The sequence below is a fragment of the Scyliorhinus torazame genome, chromosome 2, assembly GCF_047496885.1.
Source record: "Scyliorhinus torazame isolate Kashiwa2021f chromosome 2, sScyTor2.1, whole genome shotgun sequence".
Lineage (NCBI taxonomy): Eukaryota > Metazoa > Chordata > Chondrichthyes > Carcharhiniformes > Scyliorhinidae > Scyliorhinus > Scyliorhinus torazame.
The window spans coordinates 247,101,394-247,128,489 of NC_092708.1; the positions used below are offsets into that span (position 1 = coordinate 247,101,394).

The 27,096-nt window shown below is 45.7% G+C and overlaps 1 protein-coding gene across 4 annotated transcripts in view; it reads right to left on the reverse strand.

Annotated features, from left to right (window-relative positions):
- LOC140397022 (polypeptide N-acetylgalactosaminyltransferase 11-like) overlaps positions 1-26,323 on the reverse strand; it is a 60,287-nt gene extending 33,964 nt beyond the window's left edge. The window contains exons 1-9 of one of the 4 annotated variants that reach the window (XM_072486067.1): positions 26,169-26,323; positions 22,456-22,764; positions 21,653-21,776; positions 20,939-21,105; positions 19,395-19,520; positions 17,826-18,072; positions 17,454-17,571; positions 16,969-17,121; positions 12,395-12,619 (exon numbers count right to left, since the gene is read on the reverse strand). In XM_072486067.1, coding sequence (XP_072342168.1) covers positions 12,395-12,619; positions 16,969-17,121; positions 17,454-17,571; positions 17,826-18,072; positions 19,395-19,520; positions 20,939-21,105; positions 21,653-21,776; positions 22,456-22,726 — 1,431 coding nt within the window. In that variant the 5' untranslated portion in view covers positions 22,727-22,764; positions 26,169-26,323. Of the gene's footprint in view, positions 1-12,394; positions 12,620-16,968; positions 17,122-17,453; positions 17,572-17,825; positions 18,073-19,394; positions 19,521-20,938; positions 21,106-21,652; positions 21,777-22,455; positions 22,765-25,513; positions 25,925-26,015; positions 26,036-26,168 lie in introns of those variants that run through there. The other 3 variants (XM_072486083.1, XM_072486074.1, XM_072486084.1) reach the window with 3 other exon arrangements.
- Positions 26,324-27,096: the final 773 nt, after the last annotated feature.

Sequence of the window (27,096 nt, forward strand, 5' to 3'; positions counted from 1 at the left end):
CCCCCATTTGTTCCATAAATCCCTTAAGCACCTTGGCCGCTGCCGGCCCTTCTCCCGGTCTTGGATCTGGACCGGTCTAGCCCCTGGATCCAGCACTGTGTTAAAGTCCCCCCCCCCCCCGATCACCAAGTTTCCCACCTCCAGGTCCGGGATACGTCCCAGCATTCGCTTCATGAATCCCGCGTCATCCCAATTCGGGTCATATACATTCACCAGCACAACCGCCTCGCCCTGCAGTCTGCCACTCGCCATCACATATCTGCCCCACTGTCCACCACTATGTTCTTAGCCTCAAATGATACACGTTTTCCCACCAATATTGCCACCCCTCTGTTTTTCGCGTCCAACCCGGAGTGGAATACCTGTCCCACCCATCCTTTTCTTAGTCTAACCTGATCCGCCAACTTCAGGTGCGTCTCCTGGAGCATGACTACGTCCGCCTTCAGTCTCTCTAAGTGCGCAAATCGGCCCATTTAAACCTCTCACATTCCACGTGATCAGCCGGATTGGGGGGGCCATTCATCCCCCCCCCCCCCTCGTCGACTAGCCATCCCCTTTTTTAGGCCATCTCCTCACCCAGGTCCCACGCACCCATCTGTCCCCCAGGCAGCGCCCTCCCGCCCTGACCACCTCATCTCTTACCAGCTCCCCCTTGCACTCAGCAGCAGCAACAACCCAGTTAATCCATCACCATCTCCCCCCCCCCCCCCCCCCCCCCCCGCTAGCTTGATTACTCCCCCCCATATTGCTTCCGGAAGTCAGCTAACTCTGGCTGACCTCTGCTTCCCCCGTTCACTCTTTGACCTCCCTGCGTGTGAGGCACCCTTCCTTCCTGCGCCCATTTCTCGCTAGAATTTCCATAGCGCGGGAAAATACCCGCGCTTTCCTCTCGGCCCCGCCCCCCTATGGCGCAGTTCCCTCATTCCCCTTCCCTGTCCCTTTTTCCCACCGGCGCCCACATTTCTTCGTGTGTCCCCCATCGGTTGGGGGGGGGGGGGGGGGGGGGGGGGGGGAAAGACAAAACTTCCCTGTCCAACATTGCTATACAATAGCCCTCCCCTTTCCCCACTTTACATTTCTGTACCACCACCTCGCTGCTTCTCTCCAAACATCAAACTCCCAAATCTAGTCCAGTTTCTCTTCTTGGATGAATGTCTATGCCTCCTCCGCCGTTTCGAAGTAGTGGTGCTTGCCCTGATGCGTGACCCACAGTCGCGCCGGCTGCAGCATCCCAAATTTAATTTTCTTCCTATGGAGCACCGCCTTGGCCCGGTTGAAACTCGCCCTCCTTCTCGCCACCTCCGCACTCCAGTCTTGATACACACGTATCACCGCATTCTCCCATTTGCTACTCCGTGCCTTCTTGGCTCAGCTCAGGACCATCGCTCTGTCCCTGTAGCGATGGAACTTCACCACTATTGCTCTTGGTGTTTCCCCTGCCTTTGGTCTTCTCACGAGGACCCGGTACGCTCCCCTCCACTTCCAGGGGGCCCGTTGGGGCCTCAGCTCCCATTAGTGTATGGAGCATCGTGCTCACATACGCCCCAGCATCAGCTCCCTCCGTTCCTTCGGGGAGACCTAGAATCAGTAGGTTTTTCCTCCTCGATGTGTTCTTCAGGGCTTCCAGCCTTTCTATGCACCTCTTATGTAGTGCCTCGTGTGTCTCCGTTTTTACCACCAGGCCCTGTATCTCATCTTCATTCTCGGCTGCCTATGCCTTCACTCCACGGAGCTCCATCGTCTGGACCTTTTTGTTTCCTTCAGTCCCTCGATTGCCAGTAACATCGGCGCCAGCACCTCTTTCTTGAGCTCCTCCACACATCGTCGGAGAAACTCCTGCTGGTCCGGGCCCCATACCATCTGGGCTCCATCGGCCGCCATCTTGCTTCTCCCTTCTCTTCTCTGCCGCTGCTCCAAAGGATCCTCCGCAATCTGGCCACTACCGCCGCTCCTTTCCATCCACACCCGGGGCGGACTCCTTCCTTCGTCACCTCACACTGGGTTGGGGTCGAAAAAAAATTCCGTTGGGGCTCCCGATAAGAGCCCAAAAGTCCGTTGGAACGGGAGGTGCCGAAACATGCGGCTTAGCAGTGCATCGCCGCAACCGGAACGCTTCCAGCTTAGTTAACAGTATCATATGTGGGACTTTATCAAATGCCTCTAGAAGTCCATATGACAGCCAGAGACATTCCCCTGTCCACTACCTTAATTACCTCTTCAAAAAATTCAATAAGATTAGTCAGGCATGACCTTCCCTCCACCAATTTATGCTGACTCTATATGATCGACCAAAATTGAGATGTTCAGTTACCCAATCCTTGATTATAGACTCCAAGAATTTTCCCACACCCCGATATCAGGCTAACCGGTCAGTATTTCCTTGGTTGTCCTCCTACTTCCTTTAACACCCATTGAAGGAAACTGTCAGGTCCTGGGGATTTGTCACTTTGAGTTTCATTGATTTCCTAGTTAGTGATGCTATATTTACATTAACTGTATTAAGTCCCTGTCCTCTATCAACTATGAACTTGCCAGAAGTCCTCAAAAATTATCCTCCTTTTCTTTTTTTAAAAAAAATATTTTATTGAAAATTTTTGGCCAACCATCACAGTACATTGTGTATCCTTTACACAGTAATATAACAATATAAATAACAATGGCCAGTTTTATAAACAAGAAATAAATATATAAACAAAAACAAAACTAAATGGCAACTGCCTTGTCCCAGATAAATATTCTCCAAAAATATGTTTTAACAGTCCAATATACAATTATCTATAACAACCTATACATATTATACTTATATATTAACATCCCTGAGAATCCCTCTGGTTTCCCCCCCCCCCCCCCCCAACCCACCCCCCTGGGCTGCTGCTGCTGTCTTCGTCTTTTCTATTCCCTCTATCTTTCTGTGAGGTATTCGACGAACGGTTGCCACCGCCTGGTGAACCCTTGAGCCGATCCCCTTAGGACGAACTTAATCCGTTCCAGCTTTATAAACCCTGCCATGTCATTTATCCAGGTCTCCACACCCGGGGGCTTGGCTTCCTTCCACATCAACAGTATCCTGCGCCGGGCTATTAGGGACGCAAAGACCAAAACGTCAGCCTCTCTCGCCTCCTGCACTCCCGGCTCTTCTGCAACCCCAAATATAGCCAACCCCCAGTTTGGTTCGACCTGGACCCCCACTACCTTCGAAAGCACCTTTGTCACCCCCACCCAAAACCCCTGTAGTGCCAGACATGACCAGAACATGTGGGTGTGATTCGCAGGGCTTTTCGAGCATCTCGAACACCTATCCTCTACTCCAAAAAATTTGCTAAGCCGTGTTCCAGTCATATGCGCCCTGTGTAACACCTTAAATTGTATCAGGCTTAGCCTGGAACACGAGGACGATGAGTTTACCCTACTTAGGGCATCCGCCCAGAGCCCCTCCTCAATCTCCTCCCCCAGCTCTTCTTCCCATTTCCCTTTCAGCTCGTCTACCATAATCTCCCCCTCGTCTCTCATCTCCCTATATATGTCTGACACCTTACCGTCCCCCACCCATGTCTTTGAGATCACTCTGTCCTGCACCTCCTGCGTCGGGAGCTGCGGGAATTCCCTCACCTGTTGCCTCGTAAAAGCCCTCAGTTGCATATACCGGAATGCATTCCCTTGGGGCAACCCATATTTTTCGGTCAGCGCTCCCAGACTTGCAAACGTCCCATCTACAAACATATCTCTCAATTGTGTTACTCCTGCTCTTTGCCATGTTCCAAATCCCCCATCCATTCTCCCCGGAGCAAACCTATGATTATTTCTTATCGGGGACCACACCGAGGCTCCCGTCTTTCCCCTATGCCGTCTCCATTGCCCCCAAATTTTCAGAGTAGCCACCACCACCGGGCTTGTGGTGTATTTCTTCGGTGAGAACGGCAACGGCGCCGTCTCCATGGCTTGTAGGCAAGTCCCCCTACTGGACGCCTTCTCCAATCTCTTCCACGCCGCTCCCTCCTCTTCTCCCATCCACTTACATACCATTGAGATGTTGGCGGCCCAGTAGTACTCACTCAGGCTCGGTAGCGCCAGCCCCCCCCCCTATCCCTACTACGCTGCAAAAATCCCTTCCTCACTCTCGGGGTCTTCCCGGCCCACACAAAACTCATGATACTCTTCTCAATCCTTTTGAGAAAAGCCTTCGTGATCACCACTGAAACGCAAAGAGGAATCTCGGGAGGACCACCATTTTAACCGCTTGTACCCTCCCTGCCAGTGACAGGGATACCATGTCCCATCTCTTGAAGTCCTCCTCCATCTGTTCCACCAACCGCGTTAAGTTTAACCTACGCAAGGTACCCCAATTCTTGACAATCTGGATCCCCAAGTAGTGAAAGTCCCTTGTTACCTTCCTCAGCGGTAAGTCCTCTATTTCTCTGCTCTGCTCCCCTGGATGCACCACAAACAGCTCACTTTTCCCCATGTTCAGCTTATATCCTGAAAATTCTCCAAACTCCCCAAGTATCCGCATTATCTCTGGCATCCCCTCCGCCGGGTCCGCCACATACACCAATAAATCGTCCGCGTAAAGAGATACCCGGTGTTCCTCTCCTCCCCTGAGTACTCCCCTCCACTTCCTGGAACCCCTCAATGCTATTGCCAGGGGCTCAATCGCCAGTGCAAACAATAATGGGGACAGAGGACATCCCTGCCTCGTCCCTCTATGGAGCCGAAAATACGCAGACCCCCGTCCATTCGTGACCACGCTCGCCATCGGGGCCCTATACAGCAGCTGTACCCATCTAATATACTCATCTCCAAAGCCAAATCTCCTCAACACCTCCCACAAATAATCCCACTCACTCTATCAAATGCTTTCTCGGCATCCATCGCCACCACTATCTCCGCTTCCCCCTCTGGTGGGGGCATCATCATTACCCCTAGCAGCCTCCGTATATTCGTATTCAGCTGTCTCCCCTTCACAAACCCAGTTTGGTCCTCATGGACTACCCCCGGGACACAATCCTCTATCCTCATTGCCATTACCTTGGCCAGAATCTTAGCGTCTACATTTAGGAGGGAAATAGGTCTATAGGACCCGCATTGCAGCGGGTCTTTTTCCTTCTTTAGGAGAAGCGATATCGTTGCCTCCGACATAGTCGGGGGCAGCTGTCCCCTTTCTTTCGCCTCATTAAAGGTTCTCATCAGTATCGGGACAAACATATTTCCTATAAAATTCGACTGGAAATCCATCCGGTCCCGGAGCCTTTCCCGCCTGCATACTCGTCATTCCTTTCACTACTTCCTCTATCTCGATCTGTGCTCCCAGTCCCACCCTCTCCTGCTCCTCCACCTTAGGAAATTCCAGCCGGTCCAGGAAGCACATCATTCTCTCCTTCCCATCCGGGGGCCGAGCTTTGTATAATCTTTTATAGAATGCCTTGAACACTCCATTCACTCTCTCCGCTCCCCGCTCTATCTCTCCTTCCTCATCCCTCACTCCCCCTATTTCCCTCGCTGCTCCCCTTTTCCTCAATTGATGGGCCAGCAACCTGCTCGCCTTCTCCCCATACTCATACTGTACACCCTGTGCCTTCCTCCACTGTGCTTCTGCAGTACCCGTTGTCAGCAAGCCAAATTCTACATGTAACCTTTGCCTTTCCCTGTACAGTCCCTCCTCCGGTGCCTCCGCATATTGCCTGTCCACACTCAGAAGTTCTTGCAGCAACCGCTCCCGTTCCCTACGCTCCTGCTTTCCTTTATGTGCCCTTATTGATATCAGCTCCCCTCTAACCACTGCCTTCAGCGTCTCCCAGACCACTCCCACCTGGACCTCCCCGTTATCATTGAGTTCCAAGTATTTTTCAATGCACCCCCTCACCCTTAGACACACCCCTTCATCTGCCATTAGTCCCATGTCCATTCTCCAGGGTGGACGCCCTTCTGTTTCCTCCCCTATCTCCAAGTCTACCCAATGTGGAGTGTGATCCGAAATGGCTATAGCCGTATACTCCGTCCCCCTCACCTTCGGGATCAACGCCCTTCCCAAAACAAAAAAGTCTATTCGCGAATAAACTTTGTGGACATAGGAGAAAAACGAAAACTCCTCACTCCTAGGTCTGCTAAATCTCCACGGGTCTCCTCCTCCCATCTGCTCCATAAAATCTTTAAGCACCGTGGCTGCAGCCGGCCTCCTTCCAGTCCTGGATCTCGACCTGTCCAGCCCTGGCTCCAGCACCGTATTAAAGTCTCCCCCCATTACCAACTTTCCCACCTCTAGGTCCGGGATGCGTCCTAGCATGCGCCTCATAAAATTGGCATCAGCCCAGTTCGGGGCATATACGTTTACCAAGACCACCGCCTCCCCCTGTAATTTGCCACTCACCATCACGTATCTGCCCCCGCTATCCACCACTATGGTCTTTGCCTCAAACATAACCCGCTTCCCCACTAGTATAGCCACCCCCCTGTTTTTCGCATCTAGCCCCGAATGAAACACCTGCCCCACCCATCCTTTGCGCAGTCTAACCTCGTCTATAAGTTTCAAGTGCGTCTCTTGTAACATAACCACGTCTGCCTTAAGTTTCTTAAGGTGTGCGAGTACTCGTGCCCTTTTTAATCGGCCCGTTCAGCCCTCTCACATTCCACGTGATCAACCGGGTTGGGGGGCTTTTTACCCCCCCCCCCCTTGTCGATTAGCCATCCCCTTTTTTCCAATGTGAAACCTCACCCGGTTCCCACGCAGCTGTGTCCCCCCCCAGGCGGTGCCCCCCCACCCACCCACCCCACCCCATTCCGGCTCCCCCCAGCAGCAGCAACCCAGTAACTCCCCCCTCCCACCCCCCCCCCCCCCCCCCCAGATCCCCCACTAGCGTAGTTACACCCCCCATGTTGCTCCCAGAAGTCAGCAAACTCTGGCCGACCTCGGCTTCCCCCAGTGACCTCGGCTCGCACCGTGCGACGCCCCCTCCTTCCTGCTTCCCTATTCCCGCCATGATTATCATAGCGCGGGAACAAAGCCCGCGCTTCCCTTTTGGACCCGCCCCCCCATGGCCAACGCCCCATCTCCTCCACCTCCCTTCACCACCACCTGTGGAAGAGAGAAAAGTTACCGCATCGCAGGATTAATAACATAAAACTCATCTTTCCCCCCCTCTTCGCCCCACCACTTTGTCTCAAACATTCTTTTTTAATAACCCACTTATTCCAGTTTTTCTTCCACAATAAAAGTCCACACCTCATCCGCCGTCTCAAAGTAGTGGTGCCTCCCTTGATATGTGACCCACAGTCTTGCCGGTTGCAGCATTCCAAATTTTTTCTTTTTGTGAAGCACCGCCTTGGCCCGATTAAAGCTCGCCCTCCGCACTCCAGTCTTGGTATGCGCGGATCACCGCGTTCTCCCACCTACTGCTCCGAGTTTTCTTTGCCCATCTAAGGACCATCTCTTTGTCCTTAAAACGGAGGAATCTCACTACTATGGCTCTAGGAATTTCTCCTGCTCTCCGTCCTCGCGCCATCACTCGGTATGCTCCCTCCACCTCCAGCGGACCCGCCGGGGCCTCCGCTCCCATTAACGAGTGCAGCATCGTGCTCATATATGCCCCGACGTCTGCTCCTTCAGGAAGACCAAGAATCCTTAAATTATTCCTCCTCGCGTTATTCTCCAGCACCTCCAGTCTTTCCACACATCGTTTATGGTGTGCCTCGTGCATCTCCGTCTTCACCACCAGGCCCTGTATATCGTCCTCGTTCTCGGCAGCCTTTGCCTTCACGACCCGAAGCTCCCGCTCCTGGGTCTTTTGCTCTTCCTTTAGCCCTTCGATCGCCTGTAATATCGGGGCCAACAGCTCCTTCTTCATTTCCTTTTTAAGTTCTTCCACGCAACATTTCAAAAACTCTTTTTGTTCAGGGCCCCATGTTAAACTGCCACATTCCGTCGCCATCTTGGTTCTTGCTTGCCTTCCTTGCCGCTGCTCCAAAGGATCCACTGCAATCTGGCCACTTCCCTCTCCTTTTTCCATCCGTTTCCAGGGGGGATTCCCTTCTGGTTTACCGCACAGTGCTTCTAGCCGTTAAAATTGCCGTTGGGGCTCTTATTAAGAGCCCAAAAGTCCGTTCCACCGGGAGCTGCCGAAACATGCGACTTAGCTGGTCATCGCCGCACCCGGAAGTCCCAATTATCCTCCTTTTCAACTGTGAATACGGAGGCATTGCATTTGTTCAACATGTCTGCCATTTCCCCATTATCACGGGCCATATCGTTTTTAGTGGGTCTACATTGCTCCCACTTTCCCTTTATATAAACTATAACATTTATTCTTTTGATTTTGCTGTCCCTTGCATGCTCCCTTCCATAATGCCTTCTAGTATCTCATAAGCTGCTGTGACCGACTCTTTCCCATTCATCCAGATCTTGCCATGTTTGCATTTTTGTACGCCCTTTATTTTAGTTTTATGTTCCGAACCTTTTTAGTTGACCATGGCTGTTTTTTTGTGAAGTGGAGCCTTTTCCTCTCAGCGTTATAACTTGCTCTGTATCTCTAATATCATTAGCCAGTGTTTTCAGTTAATAGGAGTAGAAAACCTCTACCCCTCCTCCATCACTATTGTACTTGCTTAAAACTCGAGTAATGTAGGGTCATTAGCTTTTTCTCTCTACAGGTGCTGCCTGATCTGCTGAATATGAGTATTATTTGGGTGGAATACCGATTGGGGAGGCAGAGGAAGGAGGGGAAAAATATTTTTTTTAAGTGGCCTGTTTCAGCTCACCTGGATCAGTGTGTGGGTGTAACTCTCTCTCTCTCTCTCCCCCCCCAGTGGGAGAATCACCGGGGCGCCGAGTGAATTGCGCCACCCGCCCGGAAACCAGCAGCGCGCGATTCACACCGGGCTGCTCGGAGAACCGGCGATTCTCCAGCCGGATGGGCCAAGCGGCTGCTACGACACGTTCCAGGCGGCGCCGTCCACCCCTGGTCGCTGCCAGCGGGAACGCTGGGGGGGGGGGGGGGGCCTCCGATGGGGTCTGGCCCGCGATCGGCCGGACGGTCTCTCTCCTCTTCCCTCACTTTCTCTTTTTCCCCCTTCCACGCATGGCCCCAGAACGCCGTCGCCCTGTTGGTGAGGGGCCAGCCTGCGTTAAGACATTCCCCACGCATGCACAGGATTGGGCTGCCCCAACTGCGCATGCGTGAGTTGGTGCCGCGCAAGGACGCTGGAGCGGCTTGAACCACTCCAGCGCCATGCTGGCCCCCTGTAGGGGCCAGAATAGGTCATGCCCGGGCCCTGTTCGTAATGTCGTGAAACGCGATGGCGTAAACACTTGGTCTCCATAGTGGAGAATCGCCCCTTATATATGCTCACAATTAATGATACACAATGCACTTTTGGCATTTTAATGTTTAGGAGATAGCTGTAAGATGTACTACTTCTGCTGCTATAAATCAGTCACTTCACCAAACAGGCTAGGTGAGATATCAAACCATGATTTGTAGTTTTGAGCTGTCAGAATCATTGTAGCAGTTACCATTACAATAAATAGCTCACATCCATAATTTTAATTGAAAGAGATATGGAGCCCCTGTCCAGAACACAATGAAATCCAATCAACAGACATCCATCTCATCTTTGCAATAACTCCAGTATCATTATAGTAGTATCCACAGTTTGAGCACTCTGCAACAGACACTACTGGTTGATGGATGGATGGATGCTGAAATACAAAATACTCAACTTCTCTCTGTAATCGGAGGTAATTGGAAATTAGGCCCTGGCGTGTATCTAATACGTCTTTACATACGAGAACTTAACAGCAGCATTACATTGATCCTATCCGTGAATGCACATCTGTAGCATAGACTCACCTTATTCACACGATCTAGGAAACCAGTATTCCCAATAAATCTTAAGAACAGAAGCTATATTTATCACCCATTGGATGAATAGATGCCATATTTATCACTGGCTGGATGAGAATTCATGAAGTAACATTACACAGTGCATAACAAATACTGAAAACAAATACTCAACAGGTCAGGTACTAACTGTAGGAAGACACAGAATTAAACATTCAGGTCAGTGAACTTATCAGAACATTTTGCTGAAAACAAGTCATGAAACTGAACTGTGATCTGGTTTCCTCTCTCCCCATATACTGTTTGATCTGCTGAATGTTTCCAGTACTCTCTTCAGAATGGAGTTTAATGGCAGACTCTCACCATGGAATTTACCCTATAAAAATATTCACTGAAACATTAGCACTGTCTCCTGCGCACATTTCAATTTTTTGTTCAACAAAAAAAAAAAAAAAAAAAGGGAGTCATTGAAACACTTGCCATCAGTTCAAACAAATTTCCTCCTTTCATATTTGATGAAATGTTCATAATCAACAGCAACTTCATTTAGTCAGGTGGCAAAATTACTCCTCTTGTTACTGAAGAGGATTCAGGGTCCCAATTGCTGTTGGTGGATGAAGGTGAATGATTGCTGTTGATGCTTTTACTCAAAATGGCACAAATAGAAAGCTTAAAAAAGCTATTGAAAAAAAGGTATGAAAGTTAGAGCAGTGATCCTTCAAAACTCTTAGTGCTTACTTTAGTCCGGATGGACAGTACCAGCTAAATAAGAAAGCAATGTTATTTTATGAGCCTAAAATGAACCTGGTGGTGTTTTATTTCTAACTTTTTCTCCCCAGCTTTGGCTAATAGTTCAAACATGCTACTTCGGGGTAAAGAGGCGGCAAGTGGGAATAAGCTTGAAGGACTGAATAACTCTTTAAACAATGTTACAGTCAACCATAACAGAAGATGAGCGCCAGATTGAGCACGACCAAAATCTTAGCTTAGCCTGAAACAAGTACTTACCACCACTTCACAGAAGGGAACAACAAAGCCACATCCAAAAATAGTGAAAAAAAATTCATCTGATGCAATTTAGAACATTTGTAGCATTACCTTCTCCTCCCAAAGAACTTCATTTGGAATGTAGTTACGTATGAAAATGTACAGAAACAAAGTAGTTGCAAATACATATCAAATCTTGAGAGATCTACAGATGTTCAAAAACTCAGTGAGGAATTAGGTGTGATTTCCATGGTAATGAAGGCTGAAATCAGCAACTTAGAAGTAAAATACCTCCCGAGTGGAGTTAATGCTCTCCTAGACCCAAATCCAAAGATCCCCTACAGTGCAGGAGGCCATTTGGCCCATCAAGTCTGCACCAACCCTCCAACAGAACACCACCTAGACCCACTCCCCCACCTTTAACCCGATACATTGATCATGGCCAATCCATTTGACCTGCACATCCTTGGACTGTGGGAGGAAAACTAGAGGAAACCCACTCACACTGGTAGAATGTGCAAACTCCATAGACAGACAGTCACCCAAGGCCAGAATCTCACCCAGGTCCCTGGTGCTGTGAGGCAGCAGTGCTAACCCCTGCATCACCACAAGGTAGCTTTTAAAAAGCTGGTTTATTAGATTTAAAACCAAAAAACCTACAAGAGCTGGGGAAAAGTTTCCTCAAAAATGAATGTTGAAGACTTCCCATTTAACAGATTTATATGCAGATGAAACTAGCACTGTTCCAGAGTTGACTCAAATAATTGTAATCCTTTCAGTTGATTCATGACCATAAAAGCTTTAATTAGACTTCGATTGCACCATTCTTCCAAATAGACTTTATAATCCAACCAATTCCCTTTCAACAGAAGCAAGAAAGGAGGATATTTTGGTAGCTAACACAAAAATACTAGGAAACCAAAGTTCACTGACTGGTACCAATTTTTAAATAAAATTGCAAGTCTCCTGTCTCCACTCAGGAGGGATAGAAAAGTGCAAATCGACGAACAGACAAGCAAATATAAAATGCACCGAAAAAACATTTTCCACTCATTTGTCATTTGTATTTTTTGTGCAATCTATTTTATGCATTTTAAATCCCAAGTAGCAACTTGGAAAAATTTTTAAACCTCAAGTTTCATGAAGTAATTTTCTACACCCTCAAGATTTTAAACTTCTTCCATGTATTTCTTTTCCCCACATATTAAGCTTGCAAGCAAATACCAGACCAAAAAACATTTCCCCAGTTAGAGAATTCTGCAGAAAAAAAGCACTGTACTTCCTTTTCCAGCTTTCTCCTATCCTTAATACAGTAACACAAAGGGCAGCACGGTGGCACAGTGGTTAGCATTGCTGCCTACGGCACGGAGGACACGGTTTGAATCCTGGACCTGGGTCACTGTCCATGTAGAGTTTGCACGTTCTCAGTGTCTGCGTGGGTTTCACCCCCACAACCAAAAAATTTGCAAGTTAGGTGGATTGGCCGTGCTAAACTGCCCCTTAATTGGCTCCTCTAAAAAAAAAAAACAGTAACACAAATCTTATGCACAACTTCATGCAGGTCTGTTAAATCTTACCCTTCCTTGCTGTAGTATTTTAGATCGTTTGGGACTTTTGTTAATAAATAGAGGCTGTTGTATTTTAGCTCTTTCATTTGGTCCATTAACATTCATCTCTGGGTAGACATTGTCCAGATACCACTTGAAAGATGTACAGTTCAGCTTCTTTCTCAGGTTCAATCGCTCAGTAATGTCACCGTAACTTTGTTTCCTCAGATCAGGTCTTAAAGATAAGTATTGTTCCTGAAATTCATAAGAATTTCTATACTTTAGAATTGAACAACAAAAAAAAAAAAAACAGTGGCAGGATAAAGAGGTTTATTAGGTGCCTATATCCAGAAACTGTCCTTTCAATTCATTTCACACCCTCCCCAAAATCCACCAACAGTAGCTACACAACAGAATTAATTTTACGTGAAATTAGTGTTAGCAGAAAAACTATGACTTAAGGCAGTCTCTGCTTCAGATAATTTACTTTTATAAAATAAAATCAGGAACCCAACAAATCTTATGATTTCCTTCAATTTAAAAGCATCACATCACAAGCTTTCCTGATCATATCCTAGGAGGCTTTACTGTTATAGAATTCCTACAGTGCCAGAGGCTATTCGGACCATTGAGTCTGCATCAACTCTGAAAGAGCACTTTCCTAGGAGCACTCACCATAACCCCAACTAACCTGCACATTTACAGACATTTAACTGGCAATTCCGTACGTCCAATATTATTCACATTGAATATTGCATTAAAAAAATTTTAAACAAACAATTGCTCATAACTGGTGCAATATATCCCTGTAATGTCTTTTAGCACATACGGGAAAGATAACAATAATGCAAAATTTCCGAGACATCACATTCACAAGTCACGGAAACGTCACACGTGTAGTCACACTTCCAGTTGAGAAGTAGTTTCCTGTAAAAAGAAAAGCTGGGCCACAACTGCAAAGATTCCAAGAAATCTTGTATTTCACACTAAAGTTAATCTCCAATAGAATACCTTAAACTGAAGGCAAAATGTGAACTCCAACTTGAAGAATCAAGCTAATGGAATGCGCCAGCTGAAATATGAAAATATAAACTACTGCCCCAGTTAACTGCACTAGGAAGTAGTCAAGGTTTGGTCCCAGCTCATGATTCATCAGCTAATCTGACCTGCGACAGCAGCAAGCCTGTAACAAGTCATCCAATATTAGTTGGTTATGAAGCCAAAGAGGTTCCCACTTTAAATCTCTGTACAATGATTCCTGCTAGAAATGCATGTTGGATAAGGATGTGTCCAGTCAGGCTGAGTCAGCCAAGCAAGGGAATTAATATTTGAAAGCAGAGACATATTTGATAGGAGCTAGAAGATAGTCCAAAGAAAAATGCTAGTCACAAAATGCATCTACAGACTACATTATGCAATTTGCTGTTTTAAGTGAAGTTCTACTTGCATGTAAATATTATTCCATTGATACATTATTTAAGTTTCCAATTAGTGGATGCTGGTGTGGTGAATTACCATAAGACATAGAAGTGGAAGTAAGGCCATTCGGCCCATCGAGTCCACGCCACCATTCAATCATGGCTGATTTCAACTCCATTTACCCGCTCTCTCGCCATAGCCCTTAATTCCTCGAGAAATCAAGAATTTATCAACTTCTGTCTTAAAGACACCCAACGTCCCGGCCTCCACCACCCTCTGCGGCAATGAATTCCACAGACCCACCACTCTGGCTGAAGAAATTTCTCCTCATCTGTTCTAAAGTGACTCCCTTTTATTCTAAGGCTGTGCCCCCGCTTTAAGCTAATATAGTCATTGTTGGCTCAGATGGATGACTTAAAGAGGGAGGTATTCTACCAATTTGTCCAATTAATTCTAAATACAAAGGAGGAGCTACCTTGTACACTGAGCAGTGCTCAGTCACATGTGATTGCTTGGTTCAACATCAGTACTACTGGTAAACAGCAGCCTGGGAGCAGACACTTCTGTAGAACTCATCTTATAGGATCATAAAATCTTGTCCAATCATCATGAATAAGTGATATGATGGAAGTAGGGCATCAGCCTGCGTCAAACAGAATATTTATTAAGCTTTTTAAAAATATACCTAACTTTAGTAAGTAATAGATTGACGGTATTGCTCATCTGAAACAGATCAGTTCCATCTTGATGTATACAAGTTAGTCAGTAGATCAAATAGTAAAGTTTAAAGTGCGACTCTAACTGAAGGTCAAAATGATTATGTTGTTTAGGCCTCCAAGTGAAATCCTGACAATTGTAAAATAAAATGATTTTGGCTGCATTTATTTTGTAAAAGCATCTTCAGTGAGAAGGGTCTTAAAAGTACCAGAAATCTGAACAAACCATAGGTTTTTCTCCTGTAAATCTTATAGTTCCCTGCTTCACAAGACCTATTAAACAGACATAGGATTTCATGGTCCATTATTTGCAGATTTATCTTGGGACAGTTAACAAATCAAATATTTCTGCCCTCGTTCAAAAGGTTGGCTACACTACAAACACTTTCTCCATTGCCCATCCAAAGGCCAGTCCACATTCTGATACTATCCATCCATGCCATCTTGGGTCTCCCTTTTACTGCTGACCCCTTTCTAAAAATTATATTTCTATTATAATATAATAAATAAAAATGTTAGGCAGTTATGCTCAGGTGAAAATTAAGACTTTGATATGAGCACAAAACTGGGAAACAGTCTTCATAATAATTGACTGAAGGATAATTCTGCAATACTACCCCATTCATGATGTGCAAAATACAATGGTGAATTATAGAATCTCGACAGTGCAGGAAGAGGCCATTCGGCCCATTGAGTCTGCACCTTTGGAAAGAGTACCCTTCCTAGACCCACAACCCCACCCTATCCCTGTAACTCAGTAAATCCAACTAACCTTTTAGACACAAAGGGGCAATTTTAGCAGAACCAATCCACCTAACCCGCACATCTTTCCGGAACACCCAGAAGAAACCCACTCAGACACTGGTAGAAAGTGAAACTCCACACAGACAGTCACCAGAGGCCAGAATTGAACGCGGGTCCCTAGCGTGGTGAGGAAGTAGTGCTAACCATTGTGCCACCATCCTGTCCCATAAGATAAAGTTGCCATAGTCCCAGATGACCATAGGCTGCGTTCCCCTTACGAGGGGGGAGAGCTAACTGGTGGTGATTTAACTGGAGGATCACCACACCTCAGGCAAAGGGCAAGGTTGAGAAGACGGGGCCTTCATGAATAAATGTGCTACAATTGAGGATTAAAATCTGTTTTGGGACCACCTATTTGATTTAAGGTCAAATAAAGGAGGTCATGTGACCAATTTTAAAATCTGCCCAACAACAGGCCTGGTGATTTGATTAACAGAGTACCCAATTCATTTTTTCCAATTAAGGGGCAATTTAGCGTGGCCAATCCACCTAGCTTGCACATCTTTTGGGTTGTGGGGGCGAAACCCAAGCAAACATGGGGAGAATGTGCCAACTCCACACGAACAGTGACCCAGAGCTGGGATTAAACCTGGGGCTTCGATGCCGTGAGACAGCAGGGCTAACCCACTGCGCCACCGTGCTGCCCCAGGTGATTTGATTGTTCAAGATGAAAGCCAGCAAACTGTGATTTACTGGGAAGGTGGCAAAGGCATTTATACTTGCAAACAATGGCAGTAGCCATGACTGAGAATCTGCAAAGTCCCAGAAAGTGTTGAGAATGTAAGGTTGTAAACAATTCTGCTTTAAACCGTCCACTTACTTCCAAGAGTTGGGGCTCACAAGGATAGCCATTTAACATTCCTACCTGGATGCAAGACCCATGTGATTCCCACTGTTATGGCATTAAGGTTTGATACATTTCAACACGAGGAGAGGGCTGGGAAAATTGACAAAAAACATTAACTTGGTGGGCAGTTGTCTTCACTCCACCAAACCAATCTAGAGACTGCTTGACTCCAACCATGGCCTATTTCATTTAAAGTACCAATCAGTGACACCCTCTACAGGAACAGTTAGCTTACAGACAAATGCTGATGCCACTCAGTTTGTCAGTTGGCCGACCCATCATCTATCTCCAGCTCATCACGTGGTGTCTTCCAATCTTAGCCTATGTCACAGCCAACTCAAACTTCAATGTCTTATGTTGGTGACATCCCAATCAAATTCTAACTGGTCCAAAATGCTGCCAAACATTTATCTTACACCAAGTCCTTACCATGTATATTTGAAGACCCTTGTTTTTAGATTTTAATACTTCATGGCTACTGCAGCAATCTCCATCCACCCCAAGCTTCCTCTCAAAAAAACTACACCATTACTCAGACTCTCTACCTACCACTGGAACAGGTCAGGCTCTAGGATTCTATGTCCAAACCTCTTCTCCCTACCTTTTAAAAAAAAAAACATTTAACAACAACTTTTTACCCAAGCTTTCAGCCACCCTTCCAAGGTTGGTAGCCTATCTCCTTATAGTTACTATTTAATTTTTAAAAAGGCTCATCACAGGTATGTTAAAGTGTCAGTCATTAACTGACTTGCAGCAATTTATGGTCCTGTATCTTTCAATAGAAAGAACCAGTGAACTATCCCCTTGGAAACACATACCTTATATTCATCCATCCATACGTGGGAAAGACGCAGAGAGTTGTATGCCATGGTATCCGTTCCTCCTGGTGAACCATACGGCCGCCATTTCCGGAATATATGCCCAACACGGGAACATGGAACTATTTTCAGCTGTCCACCGCACATCCAAATCTGACCCAAACAACAAAAAAGTTGCATAGAGGGGCATATTTTAAAAGTGAATTTTGTATAACATATCTGAAGTTATACATTTTCAAAAGCAGTTACTACCAGGTATTTTAAATAACTATTCGACCAACATTAACTTTTATGAAAGTTAAATTAAATGCATGATTAATCCACAAGTCTGTTTACTGATCTGACCAACAAGCAAATAGAAAGGCAGAATCTATCGAAAATAGATAGTTAATTAGTGCAAATATAAATCACGTCACAAAATTTGAGAATCTATATTGTGTAATAAAAACAATTTAGATATGTTTTTGGGCAGCAAGGAAAATTACCCTGAAGGAAATTTCCAGGTTTTCACCTCCCCAAATATCCATGCCACTGTCATATTGCCCAAGTTTATTGAAGTAATCCCGGTTCATTGCAAACAGTCCTCCTGCCATTGTAGGTGATCTAAATGAGGGCACACAAAGAACATGGTCTAATCATGTTAAAACTGCAACAATCCAAAATATTTGCAATCTGCAAAGTATATTTCAGTTTGAGGCTCCTGCACATCCAGCAGGGAGCAAGAGTTAATTTTGTGGTTTTGTTATTTGATAATCCATGTCCTCTTATTACTACACAGCTGCCCATTTATTTAGACACACCAACCCCCCCCCTCCCCCTCCCTCAAAATAATGAAGCAAAAATAACAAAATTAGTACTTGAATGGTTCAGTTGCTCCTGGTCCATTCAGCAGGGAGACAGGCACAGGATCCCACTTGAAGTGCAGGCCCCAATTAAACCCTCCCTTCACGATCGGAGAAGAGCTGTAGATTAGTGTGTCAGCATTGATGATATCAATTAGTGGGCAAACTACAGTGCTAGAATCCTCCTTAATTAGAGTCAGGAGAGGCTGCAGCCACATCTTGTTTACTTCACAGTGACTATCAATGAACACCAGCACATCACCTGGAAAATATAATAAATGGTTGCGTCAAAGGAAAATTCAGAGCAACATTTCAAACTAAACAATAGTGAGTGGAGCGGGTTCAAACTACGGTAAATCTAGGATTGGTGTGTGGAACGTTATTCCCACAATCAACCAACTGATTAGTCTGTAGGTGAGTTTTTGGTATTACAAGCAAAGGCCAATCATGGGCTCACTGAAGAAACTGCTGGATGTTTTGATGTGATGCTGGGGGAAGGATCTTTCTGACCCCCCCAAAGATCCATGTAAAAGTTGATGCAAGTGCTAGAGAATCAAAAAGTTCTTAACTGACAGGTCCCAAAGGAACCATAAGCATGAGCTCCTATGAAGTCCGTTCAGGCACACTGCAACCAGTGTGCTCCCTAGGAGTTGTGGTGTCCTTGCAACCCTCAATGGCAGAAAACTAATATTTACTGCTATTGGGATCGCAAGATTATATCCAATAGATTAGCTACACCATCTGGTTTCATAGCTTCTGATGTGCAGTGGGAATTGATGGAGGCCGACTGCAAGCTGAGGTTCCTTAAGAATTCACCAGGGAATATCTATTTTGGGTGTGCTCTTGGAAGACATACAGGTTGCCAGGAAGAATAGTAGAGTCCAGGATACTGACCTTATTTAAGAAACAGCTAGTTTCTATAAGGAATGATTGCAGGTAGGCAAGTCCTTCAATACACTGGAGCAAGATAGCTTAAAATGATCAGCTGATCTTTTCTTGCTCTGATCCTTCATCCAAATCATAGTGCAGAAGTAGGGCCGAAGGAGGCCATCGAGTCTGCACCAGCCCTTGGAAAGAGCACTCTACTTAAGCCCCACGCCTCCACCCTATCCCCTTTACCCCTGTAACACCACCAAACCTTTTTGGACACAGAGGGCAATTTAGAATGGCCAATCCACCTAACCTGCACATCTTTGGACTGTGGGAGGAAACCAGCGCACCCGGAGGAAACCCACGCACACACGGGGAAAACATGCAGACTCCACACAGACAGTGACCCAAGCTAGGATTTGAACCTGGGACCCTGGAGCGGTGAAGCAACTGTGCTAACCACTGTTACCACGCTGCCCGTAGATCTCTAAAGAAACTTAGCATTTTGCAGTTGGTAGAATTAGTGTGATTTATAAGATTAAAACTCCTTGTTGGCATGAATTCTAAATGGAAAATCATGAGTAACTAGATTGAATGTATCAAGACCAGCCAAAACAATTTTGCAAAGCTTCATGTCCCTCTTTCTCCTCATGTTTGACCAAAAATGACCACTCAAATAGGCCAAACTAAAACATAAAAAGGTGAAGCTTGTACCTGTTGCATGAGACGATCCAACCATTCTGCCACGTATTAAACCTTCTCGCATTACATTCCTTATTAGTTTCACTTTTTTAAGTTGGTTGTTGTCAATATATTTTTCTAGCTCATCTTTCAGCTCAACTGACAATGGGGGGAAAAAAACAGGAGTTAAAAGGTGAAGAAAATCATCCAACTTCAAGTACAAGAAGTATGCTGAGTGGAGAGTTTGGTAAAGGGCAGGGAGGAAGTATCTTTCTTCTCCTCTTTCAGCCGGCGTGGGAATCAATGTTTGATTTCCCACTTGAGCAGCAGGAGTAGGTAAATCAGTAATTGGTATTTTTAAGTACTGTATTATTTGATTGAAACATAAAGGCCTGGATGGGTCGGAGAATCTCCGGGAATGGGCGGGGGGGGGGAGGGGGGGGGGGGGAAGAGAATCTCCGGGAATGGGGGGGGGGGGGGGGGGGGCGCGAGAATCGTGACCAGCCGCCAGCTTCCCCAATCTATGGCGCCATTTTTGGGGCGCCGGGCAGGATCGCCACCACACTGGTCGGGGGCCGCCGGGCCACGATGGGCCGAGTGGCCGACGAGTTTGGCTGAGTCCCGCCAGCGTGGATTACTCACCTCCCACACGGCAGGACCTGGAAGGTGAGTGTGCGGGGGCTGTCCTGGAGGGGGTGCGGGAGATCCGACCCCGGGGAGGGGCCCCCATGGTGGCTTGGCCCGCGATCAGGGCCTACCGATCGGCGAGCTGGCTGCATGGGGGCCTATTTACTCCGCGCCAGGCCCCTATAGGGCTCCGCAATATTGCCCGGGGGCCAGCACAGAGAAGGGAACCCCCACACATGCGCCAAATCATGCCGGCCATTCCGCGCAGCACGATCTCGTGCCGGCTGGAGCTGCAGGGACCACTCCAGCGTCAACCTAGCCCCCTAGGAAGGCGAGAATTCCTCACTTTCGGGGGCCGTTGCCACCGATTTTCATGCCGGCATGGGGACATAGCAGCCCCATTATTAGAGAGCCCCATTATTAGAGAATCCCGCCCAAGATCTTGAGGGTCTTGACATGGTAAATGTGGAGAAGATGTTTCCTCTTTTGGGGTATCTAGAATTGGGGATCATTATAAGTGGTTGCCCATTTAACACAGGTGAAATTCTTTCGGAGGGTCATGAATCTCTGGAACATTCTCCCTGAAAAAGGTGGTGGAAGCAGTCTTTGAATATTTTAAAGGCAGAGGTGGATAGATTCTTGGTAAGCATGGGAGTGATGGGTCATTAATGCAAATTTGAGGTTACTGTAGAGCAGCCCTGATATTATTAAATGGTGGAGCAGGTTTGAGGGGCCGAATGACCTACTCCTTGTTCATATGCAAGTACCATTTTTACCAGCTGGGAGGGATTTTGGCAACCAAATATTTATTGTGAATTTTACAAAACCAGATTATTTTGACATTGGATTGTCCCTTGCAATGCTAGGTATTAGGTATTAAGTTAGCTCTTTGCAGAAAGGGGATGCAGGCAAAACATGGGAGGGGGGGATAAAAATATACATTTACTCACCAAAATCACTCCTGTCATCCACTAGAATAATTTCATGCAATAGGTATGCAGGAGTGCGATCCAGGATGCTGTGAAGTGTCCGAAGCAATGCTGATAATGCTTCATTATAAAAGCAGATAATAATGCTAGCAGATGGTAAATTGACAGGGTAACTCTTTTCTTTACACCTATGAAATAAACCAAAACTGATCAAGTCATAATATTTTTCCTAGTATTGACTTTAATGTTTAGTTATTAAAAAAAGCTATGAATTTTAATCAAGATCTAATCTTCTCGTGTAAATGTAATCATGCATCAACATTGAAACCCCTGGATATTTCTGTATCATAAAATAGCAAATTAAACGTGCATATGCAGTTTCAACTTTGCAAAAGATTTCTAACCTGCAATTAAAAGGGAATCAAATCGAAGAGACTTAAGTTAAGTCATTCAACAAAATCTCCCAATCCACACCAATCATTTATCTTGAAAATTATTCTGAAGATGATAATGGCAACATCTTAGACTTTGAACAGGTGACCTATTCCCTAATCTTCACTAGTCAGCAACCAAGCACAAATGGGCAAGATGATTCCCATCCCTCCAATGGAGCATCGGAAAAAATTAAATTTCTTTAATAAAGTAAATACTTAAAAAACAAAATGTTCTCTTGCACAGGGGACAAATGCAGGGTTGACTTTCAGCATTTCATGAAAAAAAATGTATAGAACTTGCTTTGGGTCTCTGCTATCAGGAATATCCCGATGGTAACCCAAGCGATTACTAATGAGCATGTTGAAAGCATGTTTCTGGTATCCCATATCCCGAACCTCCAGATCGGCTTCATTGAAAATCCTTCCTGAAAAGAAAAAGGTTTAAGTTTACTAGTGTTCCTAAAATCCCACAGAGAAGATATATTGCATTTCATATCAAAAAAAAAAGACTGAAGATGTATGGTGAATTTGGGAATTTGCTTCAAGTCTTTAATTATATTGGCAATCGTTATAACGTTTAATTCTCTAGGAAAACCATATACAGCCACAAACATCCAACTTTAAGCATCCACTTGACCATCAATCTTCCTGCCACCATATTCAGCTACTGTAGATAGGGCACTGGTTTTCCTTTGCTTCTCCTAAATTGACACCAAAGACCATTTGCACATTCCTAAAGTATCCACCTCGAAGAATATGAAACAAAAATTAGTTGAATAGGGTTTGTTCCGTGACCCGACGATAGCTCCCTTCCATTAATGGTTCCCATTGTCCATGAAAAACACTTCAAGCCAGAGGAATGGTCCATTTACACAATTCTCTTTACTTTGCATAAATGTCAAAGCTTTCAATAGAAACAATACTAGTGTTCTGGATCGACAGAAAATGGTGACTTATTGGGTTAGATTGCAAAAATTAAGATAATTGTTCACTGTAAAATAGTACATTTTGGCTGCTACACAGGATCACCAAATGATTTTTTTTGGGTGGACATTACTGCAGCCATTAGGTTCAGAGAACTCAAAGCAAGAAAAGGCCACTCACCGAGTTCAGGAAACAGTTCAATTTTCTTTAATTCGTTCCGAATGGGTTTCATAAACTGAACACCATGTTTCTGAAATTCAGGAACCCATTCAGGACTGTGTGTTATTGGAGGCTTGAATTTCTGCATAAGTCCCGGATTCCCCTGGAAGGGCACATTACTGAAAGTATATTTTTCCCAATTTAAATTGAAATAGATGAAAAGGAGAAACGTCCAAATCAATGAAGAAAAAAGGCATCCATAGCAGAAATAGTGGAACCTGATACTACCCATGATATTCCTAGCATGGTCATGGGCCCATTCTTGTTACTCTGAAAAAAAAAAAAAAAGGAAAAATTGTTCACTCCTGTAAGAGTCAGCAACTGTCACATCCACTGATAAACATGTATAAAGTGAATAAAATGGAAGCTACAGCAATATATCCAAAATCTCCAATGTTTAAAAAAAAAAGCTATTAGCAGAGGAGGTCTTGTTGATCAACCAAAGAGATTGGATGAAGCTAGGATTGTTATCCCTAGAGCCAAGAAACATAACAGCAGGTGTAACAGATGTTCAAAACGTAGGTGTTTAGGCAAAATAAAGAAAGACACTTTCTCGTAGTAGAGAAGAAAGACTTAATGCAATATGGGGGGGGGGGGGGGGGGGGGAGAAAGAGGAAGAGAAGAGAAACAAAGAAAAAGAGGAATATCCACTCCCTCCATCCCCCAAAGGAAATTTGATGCACTTGAAAAAAACCCAAGGAAATTTACATCGAATTTACAGTGCAGAAGGAGGCCATTCGGCCCATCAAGTCTGCACCAGCTCTTGGAAAGAGCACCCTACCCAAGGTCCACACCTCCACCCTATCCCCATAACCCAGTAACCCCACCCAACACTAAGGGCAATTTTGAACACTAAGGGCAATTTTGAACACTAAGGGCAATTTTGAACACTAAGGGCAATTTTGAACACTAAGGGCAATTTTGAACACTAAGGGCAATTTTGAACACTAAGGGCAATTTTGAACACTAAGGGCAATTTTGAACACTAAGGGCAATTTTGAACACTAAGGGCAATTTTGAACACTAAGGGCAATTTTGAACACTAAGGGCAATTTTGAACACTAAGGGCAATTTTGAACACTAAGGGCAATTTTGAACACTAAGGGCAATTTTGAACACTAAGGGCAATTTTGAACACTAAGGGCAATTTTGAACACTAAGGGCAATTTTGAACACTAAGGGCAATTTTGAACACTAAGGGCAATTTAGCATGGCCAATCCACCTAACCTGCACATCTTTGGACTGTGGGAGGAAACCAGAGGACTCGGAGGAAACCCACGCACACACGGGGAGAACGTGCAGACTCCGCACAGAGTGACCCAAGCCGGGAATCGAACCTGGGACCCTGGAGCTGTGAAGCAATTGTGCTAACCACCACGCTACCGTGCTGCGTCATTATCAAAATTGGATAATGGCTTGAAAAGGAAAAGAAATGGCAGGGCTATGGAGAATGTGACCGTTTGGATAGTTCCTTCAAAAAACCGACACAGGCACACTGATCCAAACAGCTTCTTCCATCCTGTACAATTCAGAGTGTTATCATATAATAGAAAACATCACAGAATATAAAAAGCATATTACTGCAGATACTGGGACCTGAAGCAAAAACAGGAAATGCTGGCTAATCTCAGCCAGCATATGTAGAGAGAGAAGGGAGTTAATGTTGCACGGCTGGGTGACTCTTTGTCAAAACTGGAGAGAACTGGAAACAGGGTCAGATATGTGCTGCTGTGGGGGTGAGGAAGAAAGAGCATGGAGCAGTGGGGCTGGACAAAGGGCCAGCAATAGGTGGAGATTGACCAAGATGTCCTGGCCAGAAAGACAAAGGAAATGTAAATGAAGGTGATTAAAGGCTAAGAAGGGCATTGAGTGGCACATTAAAGAGATTAGAATGGGTTAATGGCAGAACAAAGATGAGCAGTGTGTCATAGGGCAACTAGGGACAGATTCCCCAAATCCGGGGGGCGGGGGGGTAAACACAATGGTGAGGGGAAAACAGATCAATTGGAAGAAACAAAAATAAATTGATAGAATTTAAGGGAGTGAAGGTGGAGGAGAGAGTTTACACTCTGAAGTCGATGAACTCAATGTTAAATCCAGAAGGCTTAACATGCCGAATCGGAAGAATAGGTGCTGTTCTTCCAGTTTTGCACTGAGCTTCAATGGAACATTTCAGTAGGCCAAGGACAGTCATGTGGATATGAAGCAGGACAGGGAGTTGAAATGGTCTGGGTCCTTCCTGCAGACAGACTGAAGGTGTTGTGAAAACCAGTCACCCAGAAGTATGAATAAATTTATTGTAAGATTACTTGCACACAAAAAAAAGTCAAATAAAGGAATTCAGCATGCAAATTTCTAAAACAAGCCTTCCAGACAGAAAAATTAACTGTAGATAATCTACTTTTAAAAATCCACTTACCAGTTAATATGAACATACAAAATTATATTTTGACAAAAACTTATATTTCAACAAAACATAGAAAGGAGGGCATGAAGGATCCCACACCACTATTCAGTGTCCTAGATGGAAAAAAAAATCCTTCAATTAACAGCACTGAAGCTAATGATCCACTAATTTCCCCCAGTGCAGTCAATGGGATCTTGCCATGTGCAAACCAACTATCCTCTTTGACAACACAACAGCATTTCTTATTCATTGTCTGGGTCACATCTCAGGATGGGTGCTCAATGACAGGATTAAGGATATAAAAATGTTAACTAATCACGAGTTGATAATAAAAACATATCCCTCCATGCCCACACAGCCTAGCTAAGCTGCAAACAGATTCTGAGAGTTGAACTAGGAAAATACCACAATAAATCATGGAAAAGACACGATGGAATAAGTGTCTCTCTAATGGTCTATTCATCCATCAAATTTCTACTAATCTTTCCCAAACTGCATCATTTCCGACCTGCCAAATAGATAACACAAATCTATTTTGTGAATAGTGTGCCACAGCAGATAATCATATTGGACTCAAGTCAAGTCTCCCATGTACCTTTAAAATAACATACCAAGTTATAACACCAGCATAAGCTTCACGCAATTCCTTGAATCTTGCAGGTCTGCTTAAACCCAACTAATCACAGCACTGCAAAGTCCACCCCCATGAACAAAAGCAAGGGGCAAAGAGGGAAGGGGCAGCGAGAAGGGGAAGACTTGTCAGACGAAAACCCACTTCAAATACATCTCAGGAATCTTTGCAGCGCGAACAGAAAGAAAATTGTCTGGAAAGTGCCAACACAAAGCTTCAGCCACCAAACCCTTGTGATCAGAGGGAAGTTGACAGCGGAGGACAGAGAGTTTGCGGGGGGAGACGGAGGTGAGAAGGTGCAATATTGACCAGAAACAGCTGGATGTTGTGCATACACGCACTCAGACGGGGGCCGACCACCACCACGCACAGCCTATTTACTCTGCTCGGGCGCCCGGCACCCACTGCCTTCCAAAACCCTGTCAGCTTCGCCTTTTATATTGAGCGGGAATGAAGCACTGCGCCGGCGCGGTTCCACCCACCCCGCGCCTCTCAACGACATCGGCTCGCGCTGCCAACGCCGGCATCTCCACATCATTGAAGACCCGAGAAGAGAATTCCAGTCTGATCGCACGCGGCGCTGCCTCGGACCACCCCGGCTCTCCCCTCCACCCCCCCCCTCCCCCCCAGCTCACCTCGGTTAACTAGTCAATAAACCGTTCGGCCCCGTGATTTTCTCTTGCCCCGCCCCTGTGGCATTGTCGGCGCGCGAGGCTGCTTTCAATAGACCGGTGCATTCTGGGTGGAAGGGCGGGGGATGAGCTGGTGATAGACACGCGCTTGGGGTGGAAGGTAGTTGATTGACAGTCAATCGGGGCGGGGTGAAAGCCCGGTGACAGACACGCGCTTCGGGCAGGCAGGTCGTTGGTGATTGACGTGCCAGGGGCGGGGCAGAGGTGATGAGCGGCAGGCACTTGGGGCGGGGCGATATCCCGGTGATTGACAGTCGCTGGGGGCGGGACTCTCGCTCTATGTAACCAATTGGCTGAGACCCTGGATCAATGCTGGAATCACAAGAATCAATGGGTGATTGTTAAATCAGGATTCACAGCACAGAAAAAGTCCATGCAGTAGTTTATACTCATCTTCCCTCATCTAATCTTCCATGGTATCTATTCTCCCTCAATCATCTAATGTTAGTCCCGTTTTCCCTTAAATGCACCTACGGCAGCACAGTGGTTAGCACAGTTGCTTCACAGCTCCAGGGTCCCAGGTTCGATTCCCAGCTTTGGTCACTGTGCGGAGTCTGCACCTTCTCCCAGTGTCTGCGTGGGTTTCCTCCGGGTGCTCCGGTTTCCTCCCACAAGTCCCGAAAGACATGCTGTTAGGTAATTTGGACATTCTGAATTCTCCCTCTGTGTCCTCGAACATGCGCCGGAATGTGGCGACCAGCGGCTTTTCAAAGTAACTTCATTGCAGTGTTAATGTAAACCTACTTGTGACAATAAAGATTATTATTACATGACTCTTGCCAATCACTCCCCGTGATAGCCAGTTCCATATTCTCACACCTCTTTGGGTAAATAAGTTTTTTTTCTGAATTCCCGATTGGATTTTTTATAT